We start from the raw sequence: 12,838 nt of genomic DNA on the forward strand, positions 1-12,838 counted from the left end.
TATTACAGTCAGAATGCCTTTTGCTCTTTAGCTTTCCATTATGTCAAAGTTGATGTGAATTTATTTATAGCCTGTTTAGTAACAAACTGGCGCTTCATGAAGTTCTTTACAGAGAACAAAGGACAGAGACACAGATTAAATATAGATCGTCACTCTGTCTGTACTGATGTGTCTGTCTGTATGTGTGTCAGCCTCTTTCTATGCCTCTATAGCTTTTTTCAGATGTGGAATATGTAGCATTGCTGGTTGTAATGGCTTCATGGGCATTGTGACATTTATGGTCTGTTAAATGTTCCGTAATGGCTCTGCTCAAACATGCAGAAGAGAGAGAGAAGTGGTACTGCAAGAAAGGTGGATAAAATATCCCAAGAAAAAAACTTTTTTAAGATTCATAAATGATGCATTATAGAAGTTATGACTTTTCCATCAAGGCCTTTATTAATGATATCTGGTGCATGAGGGATGCTTGCACCTCTGACGAGTGTATGACGATGTGTAAGAAGTGACTGCTCGCTCATAACAACAATGGCGGCTACTCAAGAGGTTAGGATAGATGCTGCATCAGTTATATTAGAACTGGAAAGATGTTTTCTTCTTTCTTCCCCCGACTGGCATCAGTTGACCACGTTATATGGTCCCTTAATTCAGTTGGTTGACATTCACCCATTATAAATGGTGAGGCAGATGAGTCATCCATTCACCTGCTGAGTATTTTATAATGTCTGCCCTTTTCCAAACAGTTCCCAATGACGACTTCCCAGATGGTTCTGTCTAACAAACCATCTGGTGCAATCAGGTAAATGCTGTATACTGTAAGAAGTTTGCAGGGATCAATTTGTACTCTGATGATCATTAGGATTGTCTGAGTATGGGTTTTTTTTCCTCTTTTGCCTTGAGGGCAAAAATTAATAATCAATGAAAACACATCTTTATTGACTGATCTGACAGGAGAGGGATCTCCTAAAAATAAAAAAAGTGACTAATTTCCACAATTTCATGATTTACTTTATTAAGTTTTATTGTCATTTCTTATAGACAAGGAAAATAAATTCAGTTAAAGCGGGACAAAATGTGTATTCAATCTCTCCCTGTAGTTCTTATGTTCATGTGACAGCTTTCAAGACTTGCTTGAGACTGGAGCCATGCTGACATGTTACAGAATTACTGGGATGGAAAAGGTCACTCGGGCACTTATTCAAACATGAGAATGACAGGTAAAACCACCTGCACATTTATGTAATAAAGTGCATATATGAAAAAGGCTTTTGACTCTTCATCTCTCTAGCCCTCCCTCTTAAACTTTCTAATCTCCTGCATTCCCTTTCTACACCTCCTCCACAATCAAGTCTTTATTCCTCCTCCTCACCTTCTCCCACTCATTCTCCCATCATTTGTCATTTCTGCCCTTTATCCTCCACACCCAAGCCCCCCACTCTCCTGCTCTCTCATCTCTTCCTCCACTTCCTCCTCATCGCTTCACTTCTCTCTCCCTCTTTTCCTCCCGATCTCCCCCACTTATTTATCTCTTTCCATCACTCCTCCTTTCTCTCCCCTCTCTGTGAGTGACAGGTAAAGCAGCCGCTGCCATGCTCCCTGGCCGCGGAAATGGTTTTTCTGTCTATCTGTCCATCCACCTATCTGCCTAACCGTCTGTCTGTCTGTATCACTTAACCAGCCAGCGTTTCCTGTAGCCGGCAATGACAGAGGCAATTATCTGTTAATCAGCATTCAATCTGAGCTCACACACACCTTTAGACACACATACACAAGCAGTGCTATCCCTCTCAGTTCACACGCACTTCTAAACAGCGGTTTTTTGTGACTGACAGATGGATGATTGATGTATTAATAGAATCACATGTGGGTGGATTGGCAGACAAATAGATTGGTGAACTAGTGGAAGTGAGGGTGGGTGGATGGATGGATGGATGGACGGATGGATGGATGAAAAACACATCAAAAATGAGGACTAAAGACAAAGATAAAAAGAGAGAGAGCGATAAGGAAAACGTGAGCAGGTGTTGGATTACAGTTGTGTACACTTGGCAGTGTTTTAGTCAAGTAAGTGTATCTGTGTGTTAGTGTGTACCTATGTGTGTTTGTGTTTGTGTGTCTGTGTAGATGAGAGTCCAAAAACAACAAGAAGATGGTTGGCTCCTTCAGACTGCTTCATCAAGAAAGAACATGTGTGTGTTCCCTGGTGTGTGTGTGTGTGTGTTGGCTTGCATTTGTATTTGTCTATGTGTGTGTGTGTGTGTATGTGTGTGTAAATAATGAGAGTCGAAATCCAACTGCCAGGCAAATATTATGATGTTTGCTCTTCTTCTTCTCTGTATGCTGTGCTCTCTCCATCTCTCTCTCTCTCTCTCTGTCTAAACCTCGTCTTTTTAAATTTATTTTTCCCTCTCCCACCTTTATTCTCTTGTAATCAGTTTTCTTCTCTCTTCCTCTTCTCTTCCCTCAGTATATTACCTTGTCCCTCCTTTCCTGTCTTTCTACCTCCTGTCATTTTTGACCACTTATCCTCTCATATTTCGCTTTCTTCTACAGTATCAAGAGTCTACAGCCATAATGTAATTAATACTACACAACACATAGTACAGCTGAAACTGAAAGGGATGTCATTAGTTTTGCAAGTATGTGGGGGAAATTTTTTGATCAATCAAAAACCATCAATCCAAGTGTCAACCTCATAGTGGAGGCTAACGAAAAGTGAGAGGGATCACCCAATCAGAAGGGTCATCTATCCAAACACATGAATAATAATATATAATAAATAAATATTAAATAATAATAATATTTTTATTATAAAAGCGCTTTCTAAATACTCAAAGCACTTTACCATACAAGAACATCAATCAGCAAAACAATATAAAACGGTACATTACATACGTTAAAAACACATTACACTGAGCTAGATTTTAAAAGCCAAGTATGAATGTACCAAATGACTGGTGCCAGTCCACCCAATAGATGTTGAGATAATCATAACTTCATTATGCTTCATCGTCTAAGACCCATGGATATCTGTGCAAAATGTTGTAATGAACCATCCAATAGCTGTTGACATTTTTAGGTCTGTACCGAAGTCCAAATACGCAAGTCCAGGCCATTATTTCTACTGATTATGATCTGTGATCACAGCAACACAACGAAGTCCGATCAAAAGCGGACAGACTGATCATCTAAAGCAATTTATTCTGAAGTAACACTGAAAGTGAGTGCTTATTCCACAGGAAATCTGTGTGCACACAATTATGGTAACTATGGTTAGTCAAAACCCGGCCAGGAATGGACAGTTTTAATGTTACTGTCTGCCTTCTTTTTCTTTTCCTTTTTAATATGTTTTGCTAACCTGGCTGCTGTTTCTACAAAAGAGTACTGATTGGCAGCAATGGCCACAACTACAAAAATAGACCCAGGCTGTAATAAACTAGAATGATACTTAAGTGGAATACAATGGCCCATCTATCCTCTTACTGGAGAGTTTGATCTGTACACTTTGACATTTATACACAATGCTTTTTCAAAGACCCGTTGAGTGGCTCTGACAGTGGCTCTGAATACATCTGTGTATCCATCTTCTGGGTAAGACTTCCCACGCAGTCTGACATAAATTACATTTGGCCACTGTGAGAATAAAGTGAATGATTCTCAGATATCATCTAATATCTTCTCTTCCATTCTCTCTCTTTAAGCTAAACTCCATAACTTGGTTTATTACCTTCCTCCCTCTACCCACACTTATTTGTCTCATTTCCTCCTTTATTTTCCATCTGCCACCCATCCTCTCACCCTTTCCCTCCCTTCCACCTCATCTTGCTCTCCCTACCCCCTCCCGAGCTTGTTGATTCAGCCGACTAAGCAGCCTCTCAGTCTCTCTTGCCTAACATCTTCTATTAAATATGGATTAATTACTTCGAAACCTTGTTAAGCTTCGTTAAGACCCCTTGCATTAATCAGCAGTTATTTTAATTAGGGGAAAAGGAAGTTTTTAATGTGTGCCGTGTATGTTTTACACCTCCGACATTCTAATCAGCTCAATCACGACTTGATTTGCCTCCAAGTTTGTTTTTCCATTTGAGACTTTGCAAAAGGAATTTAACCTTTAACCAACTGGGGAAAGTTGACTGAGCACCTGCCCTCTTCTTCAGCAGTGTCTTGCCAAGTTACTCAAACTGGAGATCTTGAAAGGTGTACTGAGTAGGTGAGTACTGACCCCTTGTTCACCAGATCACCTTGATATTCACAGTTATTTTCAAAAATGAACCTTTAAACCTTTAGTCAGATGGCTATATCTAATTTTTAGATGTTCACATAAGCTGCAATTACCCAGTCATAGAAAGCGGTAGGGCTGCACAATTATGGCCAAAATGATAATCATCCCAACTTAGTTGCCATTTCTGTAGCAAATATAACCTTTGGGGTTGGTGGGAACTCACCAAAGGTAAAACCTCCCATTAATATCCCTGTAAGAAATTCCATTATTGCAAATATTCAAAAATCCAAGTTCTATAGTCACCGAAAATCTTTTCTTGTAACCTTTGAGAGCTTAAAAGTGAGACAAAACTCTATTTATTGAAGCGATTCCTAATGAAGGTGGAGTCAAAAGTGCAATAAAACATGGAAGATGTACATCTGCACAATCCTTCCCTCAGACTGAAATTTACAGCCTTCACAGGACAAAAACAAAAATATGTTCCACTTCATTTATGCCTGCTAGTATTCAACTGCTGAATTGCGTCTGGGATGTCATTATTCCCTTCCAAGGCTGAGGTTTCTGGATGCATTGTTGTATCATCTGTGACTCCTGTATAATTTAGAGGCTGCTGTAAAATTCTCCCTGTATAATTTATGTAATGAACAAATTAACTGTAATTAATGGTTTAACCTGTTATAATGAAAGCATCAGAGACCACCAGGCATATCTTTTATTTAGGTAATTACTGCAAAACAGAGTCCTGGGCAACATGTTGATGATGGTTTCTGCATCTATGATGTTAACTATTACACATGGATATGACAAGGTGCACTGTTTTCCTAGTCTGTACTGAATTAAAGGAAAGGAAGCAAATTACATCTGAAGTTGTTCCTAGCTGATATGCAAGTGATGCAAAGATGGAACAGTTTGCTTGTATCTATATTATAATGCAATAATAAACTTGAACCTTGTGAGTATGGAAATCATATTTTGTGTCAATAGCAGTAAAAAACTAGCTTACTTTAAACATGTCATAGTAACTAGCCATCTGAATCAACACTTGTAAGCATATCGGTTATTGTTTGTATGGGTTTAATACACTGACAAACAACACAAAAATAGAAACTGCCAACTTGTAAGTCCAGGATTTCGATTCTTGTCACCAGTACTTTTACACAGAAATACATATGCAGTAAATCAGTGTGTACACACAGCCCGTTCTCACTCCTAAGTCGTCTCCCATATGATGGCTTGGTCAGTGGCCCTACGCTTCAAGGTACCCCTGTAGGTAGACGTAGCATTTCGATGTGCCGTTGAGGTCAGATGACGTAGTATAAAGAGTGAGTTTAAGTCTGCATATTTAAGAAACCGAACAAATTCACCCTTGGGGCCACTAAATATAATTTTTTCTTGTCTTTCCATTAGATGTGCATTTCCTTATTTTTTATTTATTTATCGTTCACTGCTTATAGTATCTCATTCGGTTTTCAACTGTCAGATATCCCCGTGTCAGACACAACTGTCAGTCTGAAACCATATTCCATCACTGCAGAACTCAGGGTTGTTTGCCTCCTGCAGGGAAATAACTTTGTTGTTGTTTTCAGGCAATAACTTTGATAACTGCCCATGAGCTTCCAGACAAATAACATTTCAATCAAAGCATGCAGCGGGAGGAATATAGTTTGCTTTGGTAGTGACAACAGTAAAAAAAAAAAAAAAAATGTTATGTCCATTTAAAAAAGATATTTTTTGGCATTGAAGCAGCTCCCTATGTTTATTGACTTTGGAACTTATCAGGAGATTGTAATCTATCTGACACATTGGTTCACATTGATTGACCCTTCACCTTTAGGGAACAGCCTTTCCAGCCTTAAATGATGAAATTTCAGACCCAAATGAAATTGGGCAGATCTCGCAGAGGTGAAGTAAATCTGTGTGCATCTTCCACACAGGTTAACTTTGGTGATATTTGACATTTGCACAATGATCAAAAGCAAACCCTCTCACCAGTGCTGATCTCCAATTGAATAGAGAATCAAAGTCAAAAACAAGAGAATCTAGCTATAAGTAAGAGATGTGACATGGGTTATGAGGTCGGTCTTGAGATAGGGGTGATACGTGCAAATACGTGTCTTCAGTAAACTTAGTTTACTTCTTGTCAAGTAAGGGACTGACATAGCAGATAGTGAGCAAGCAGCTAACATAAAAGATCTTATTTGAACTTTTCCATCTGTTTATAGCTAAAGGCAGAAGGGAATGACACCAAATGTCCACAGCTGGAGTCCAATCGGGGACGTTGCAATAATGTTCTATGTAGGTAATCTATAGGGCCGGGCTATTTCTCAGAAAGAAAAAAACAAAACTGTTTGATCTTTGATCGGGTATACTGGTGCCTTTGGACCACTACAGCCCACTAGGAGCCGCGCAGCCCAGCTAGCTTTGAAGGCTATTGTGGCTGGTTAGCGTGTTCCATTTAGCTTGCCAACAACAGCACCTCGCCAACTAGCTGTGTGAGTTAACCATATGTCAAGGAGCTTCCAGCACCACTTATTTTTTGGGGGCATGCAAATACATTTCTAGTGAAACCGGACACTAATACACCTCACACACTCTGGCACAAACACACTTTTTCTCTCTAAGTGTATATCATTGACTGCAGAAAGTGGTCTCTCTCACTGTTTCCACCCTCTCTCTCGCTTTCAGCTCCGCTACCCACTTTAGTATTCATTTAAAGCACACTTCCTCGCCTCTCTCTCATTCTCTCCAATCACCTCTCTCTCTCTCTCACACAGACACGCGCGACGCCCCGGCACTCACCATGCCCTGCTATTAGGCTGTCAGTTAGTCAGGCCAATAGAATAAGTGGCGTGGATTAGGCAGACACACACACAGTGAGGGAGGATGGACAGAATACTAAACAGAGTGGGGCATGAGGTGACAGACATCCTGTCATAAAGCTCTCTCTCTCTCTCTTTCTCTCTCTCTCTCACTTGTACACACACACACACACAGCAGAGGAAACAATTATAGCCACTCAGACAGTCGATAACAGTGAGACATAATCAACTTAGTGTCATTTTTTTTCTTTTCTTGACCTCCTGTCATCCTTTCTCTGTCATTTCCTCCAACTACTCGTCTTTTGCTCTTCCATCTGCTTTTTTTGTCTTTCTATCTTACTCGTCCTGCTCCTTTTCCTCCTCTTCCTCTGCCTCATCTCATCTAGACAGGAGTGATGAACGAGGGAACAGACGACGGGACTCTTACCACACTTTTGTCCTTCCACCTTCCCTTTGCCTAAAATCCTCTCCTTTTTTCTCTTTTTCTCTCCTTCCTTCTCATCTTCTATTTTATGCCTTAGTCTTCCCTTTATCCTTGCCTCCTATTCCTTCAAGGTCCCTATGTCTTTTTTCTGTTCCCTTCTGTGCTCATTTCTTCTTCCTTGTCCTTTATCCTACTTTCCTCCTCTATTTTCTCTCTTCTTCTTCACTGTCTTCCTATCTTTCCTTCTCCATATCCATCTCACCAATCCTTCCTTTACCTGCTCCACTCCTGCCCTACATCACTGTCGTCATTTCCCATCTGTCCTCCTCACCTTTCCTCTCCTTCATCCCCCTCTTTCCTCCTCCTTTTGTCTCTTATTCTTGTCTCAGCTCCCCGCACCCATACTCCATTCTCCTCCTCTCTTTTTTCTGCCTTCACTGCCTCCTCTTCTTTCCTCGCCTCTTTGACCAGCTCAGTTCTTCCCCTCCTCTCCTCCCAATTCTTTCATTCTTTGCCCCTGCCCTCTCACCTCTTCCTCTCATGTTCTCCTCACCTTCACCGATATTTACTATTCCTCCTCCTCTTTCCTCTGCTCACCTTTACCTTTCCACTCTTCCACTCTCCTCTGTTTGTATGACACTGTCTCTGTCACATGAAGCACCACACACACACACACACACACACACGCCCCACTAATCACATAAAGGGCTCTATAATTGGGGAATTGAAGGCTGTTGATTTGATCAAATCCAAACACTTCACTATGTCCCTCCAACATGTCAACACCGGGCAAACGAGTCAAGGAGAGACAGAGAGAGAAAGTGATATATGGTCACTCCCTTTCTCTTTCTCCTTTTGTTCTCTTTCTCTCACTCTTTCCCCTTCTGTCCTTTCTTACTGCCAAAGAAATCTAATTAAGTGGCATATAAATTGTAAATTGGTTTCCCTGAAAACATACACACACACCTCAACGCCCTAGTTGTCACCTCTAGATCCGACCGGATGTTCAACAATTAGCGATCACTGAAGCTCAAAGGCATGAATCAGGAGCACAGCTGCCCCCAACACACAGGCAGAATGAAAAGGACGGCCTTGAGTAACACATGCCTTTGCTTTGTTGAACACCATGTTGCTGCAAAAGTGAAGAAAGAGACATTTTTAGAGCGCAAGTTCCCCCAAATCACAGCAAGGAAGTCTTCATACCAAAATGACAAAACAGATCATCTGTCAATGCTTTTCCAAATGACCCAAATCAGAATCTTCAATATGCTTAAAGCTACAGATTAATTGTTCAAATAGGCCTTTGTTTTCTCTGCACAGAGCCAAACCAACTGTTTCCCCCTGTTTCCAGACTTTATGCTAAGCTAAGACAACCGACTGCTGGCTGATGCTTCATATTTGTGGTACACGCTTGGTAGTGGTACAATGTTCTCATCTGACTCTATCCCAAAATGTTGAACTATTCCTTTAAGGTTTGGTTAAGTTTAAACACTTCAGGTTCAGGTTAGGGAACAGTCACCTTCATGGATAAAGAAAGCCAACACAGACGGTTGATGGGAGATGGGACAAAAACTGCTGCTTCAAGTGCTATCTATAGCCAGGTAGATGCAGTTTCAGTTTAATTTCCTGAGGTGTTGAGCTATTAGCTGAAAGTTCTACCTCAGTGAGAGCGATTGAGCTGTTTGGCCAGGCAACCACACACCCCCAGACCTCCTATATTCGGACGAATGAGAGGGCGATTACCACTTCTACAAGATGTCAGTAAGACTGACTGACTGACAGACACAGACAGACTCAGGGTGAGATCATTTTCTTCATCACTGACTTTCAGTCTATTATCATTATCGCTGAATGGGTTTCTTCACATTTATTCTAAAAACCAAACCCAGCAGTTGGAATTGGAATAAGAAAGATTATTAGAATCACTCTGGTCGCTCTGTGAACATGTGTGAAAGAGAGAGAGAGAAGAAGAGAGAGGAGAGAGAGAGGAGAAGAGAGAGAGTGGTGTGGTGTGTTGTGTTTTTGGTGTGTGTGTGTGTGTGTGACGATGGATAGATCTGATGTACCAATGTCGCCCCCTAACGGCACAGGAGCAGACAGTCAGTGAAATATCGCTCAGCTCTCTTCCCCAGTCTCTCTCAAGCGCACACACAGACACGCAAACGCACACACGCACACACACAGACGCTGCACAAACACACACTCCCAATAAAATAACTGGTTATGGGCAATAATAATCAGGCAGATTTCAGAATGACACACATATCCCAGCAAAACTCCAAGTCTGACTTGTAAAACAATATAAGAAGAAATAAAAAGTCAAATCTCCAGGTTTCTCCTTCTTAACCCGACCACATCCTCATGAGCACATAAAGCTGTACTGCAATATTTACTATGAATCTACATTGAAGACCAGCTCTATTTCATTAGTTAAAGGTGGGTTTAAACTGATACTTGTTATTTCACAATAACGCGCAATGTAGCGGTTTTCTCCGTTGCACCATTACGCACGGAGAGAGGGACGGCTGCTCCGCCGCGCTGCAGCTCAGAGCCGGAGCCAGAGACAGAGAGAGGGAGGGAGGGAGGACTCACTGTTTGGAGCCAGTCTTCCCTTCAAAGTAGCCTCTTTTTGCAACCTTACAAGTCATGAATACCAAGCAGAAGGTGCCGAGAGAGAGGCGCACACAGAGCCGACAGGCTGCCGCAGCAGTCTACTGAAAACATCACTGATGTAAAGAGATTGTTCCTGCTACCGCAGCCTCAACTTGGCTTACTGATTGATGCGGAGTTGCAGCATAGGACACACTCAGACCTACGATGTGATTATGTCTCATCATTTATAACAGTCTTTTTTAAAAACAGACAGAAAATCCGGTTTTAACTCATGGATCATGCGAGACAGCAGATTATTATCATGGCCAGACACAATCTGCTTTTATTCTGATTATACAACCACTACATGTTTAAACTTATAAATAAGCGCACTTCGATTCATCTCCATATTATCCTGAGGCTTTTGTGTGTTTTATCGAGGAATGAAGCTGGATATGTCTGTGGGAGCAAACTTTAAGTCAGCTCTGCTTTAATCCGGCTCCTGGCTGCTTTTATTTCTCTGTAAAGCTTCTTTTTCTCATAGTTGATAATCACCATCATCACTGATTCGATGTAAGGCTGGAAAACATTGCGAGCCTGCAAACTCTCCAAACCTCTCCGGCGCGTAACAAGTGCCAGACAAGTGCTGGCTCCTGACTGCCGTGCAGAGGTGCTGCTGCGGGGTGTGAGACGATCCCGAAACTCCGGGAGATGAAACTGAGCAGCTGCATATTGACTGAAAGATTAATACAGCATCGGGTGGTTTTTGAGAAGCAAACGGAGAAGGCGATGTGTAAATTAGATGTCAGATCAGTTATTTGCGACTAAAAGTTGAATAAAAAAGAGTGAATGGACTATATATCCCATGACACTGCTGTACAGTAATACTTGTGCTTGATTGTTGTAGCACACGACAACATATTAATCTCATCATTGAATAAATAAATCAGGGGACGCTTTCACAGACAGTTTGCGCTGAGACGGAGCCAAGACGCACCGGTCCGCCCGCATCTAAAACACCCAGCGAGTTCACAGCGAGACCTAACCTACATAAAAACATAACAACATCCAAGTCACATATTACCCCTCAACAGCATACATTCCGGGAAGCTTCATGGAGCTAAACCTCCCAAAGTGTCCAAAACTTCACACCAAACCTCCAGCGCGCACACCAGACCTGTGAGGGAAGAGCCCGACATGAAGCAAACAACAACCCATCATCAGCACAACCCGCTCTATTCTGTCATAAATCACTTATTTCCATAAACAAGTGATTTATGGTATGATATATATCACGACCCCTGCGCGCACACACGGCCATAAATTCTATTCAACAACTGAAAATGTGCTCCAAACAAGACTTTAGGGATGTTTTACCATCACAATATCCAACAATATAACATTTGCAGATGCATGGTCCGCACAAATCAACGTGTATGTGCATCTCTTATATTCTCTTATGCACCACTTCATCGCCGTGGCTTTCACTGCCCATTCAGACTCAAAAGAAATGATTAAAGCGCACCAAAACGCAGACAGTATGGGTGATTTTAAAAATCCACAAATTGAACAAACAGGTCGCTTTACCTGGAAAGAATTGTCCGGCAGTAAATCCCAAAAGTACAAAGTAGAGGAAAGCTGCAGGCAAAACGAGAGAATAACTCCGTTTATCCATTTCTTTTCTTCTTTTTCTTCGTGTTTTGCTCAGTCGTGCGGATTATTTTACATACTCCCGTCTGGTCCTTAAACTGGTTTTCCTTAGTTCGGGACAGCAGTGATAACAACAGTGAGAACAGTAATAAAATCCTCGCATTGGTGGACAACAAGAGACAGAAAGACACAAGTAGAAGCAGAGAGAGAAGTTGGAGGCAAATAAACAGGAGCTCTCTCCTTTCTTTTCCTCTCCTCCCGGGTCCGACAGAGCGAGCCTGTGTGTGTGTGTGTGTGTGTGTCTCTCTCTCATATAGGAGAGTAAGCCAGCAGCAGCAGCAGCAGTAGTACAGTGGAGCGTGTTCAGTGTCTGGATGTTTGCGTTGCCTCTCTCAGCTGCCGGACGAAGCCTTACTGTAGGTATACACACACACACACACACACAACTCTGTTTTGACTATCTTTATGCTGTTTTCCTATTGTAGGCTCCTCGCTTCCGCATCCTGATGTTTTTTGCTTCTTTTACATATTAGATACACATTGAATGTCTTCGGCTGTACATTTGCGTTGAGGATTTGAGACAGTTGAGTGAGGTGATGAAGGGATTGAAATGTGCCGTTTGCCAGCAAGATCTTTCCATCACTTCAGCACGTTCACACATTTGCATGCAGAATAGATTTTCATACAGTATTTTCATAACACCCGAGTACCTGCTTTGTTTATGTGGTGATTTGCGCTCAGTGTTTCCAATAGAAGGTGCTGACCATCTTTAATCTATGTGCAGGTGTTCTTGTGTGTGTTTGTTTGTGTGTGTGGAGGGGGGTGGCGGGGTGGAGGTGCAGTGGGTGTGTCGTGTCCAGTTTCCAATAGTGAGGAACCTGAGCTGGCTGCTAGTATGACATGACATGGGACTTTACAGGCAGATTCCAGGAGGATAGGGGGAAAACAAGAAAGAGTGTGAGAAAGACAGATTAAAAAAAGGAAGGACTTGTGCCGATTGATGCCGTTGAAGACCGATATATTCCCGCTTGTGCTTCTATCTTGTCTAGATAATGGGTTAAAAAAAGCAGGATAGCTTGCTAAATTTGTTGGAGAGCATTCCCATGAGTGAGGAGAGAAGGTTTATGCCCCCCC

The 12,838-nt window shown here is 41.8% G+C and overlaps 1 protein-coding gene across 1 annotated transcript in view; it reads right to left on the reverse strand.

Moving 5' to 3' along the window:
* ptprt (protein tyrosine phosphatase receptor type T) overlaps nt 1-12,000 on the reverse strand; it is a 307,757-nt gene extending 295,757 nt beyond the window's left edge. Inside the window, exon 1 of the mRNA XM_035662487.1 lies at nt 11,642-12,000. Coding sequence (XP_035518380.1) covers nt 11,642-11,729 — 88 coding nt within the window. The 5' untranslated portion in view covers nt 11,730-12,000. The remainder of the gene's footprint in view (nt 1-11,641) is intronic.
* Nucleotides 12,001-12,838: the final 838 nt, after the last annotated feature.

This window comes from Morone saxatilis, unplaced genomic scaffold (assembly GCF_004916995.1).
Source record: "Morone saxatilis isolate NCDOM2014 unplaced genomic scaffold, NCSU_SB_2.0 Contig18, whole genome shotgun sequence".
Lineage (NCBI taxonomy): Eukaryota > Metazoa > Chordata > Actinopteri > Moronidae > Morone > Morone saxatilis.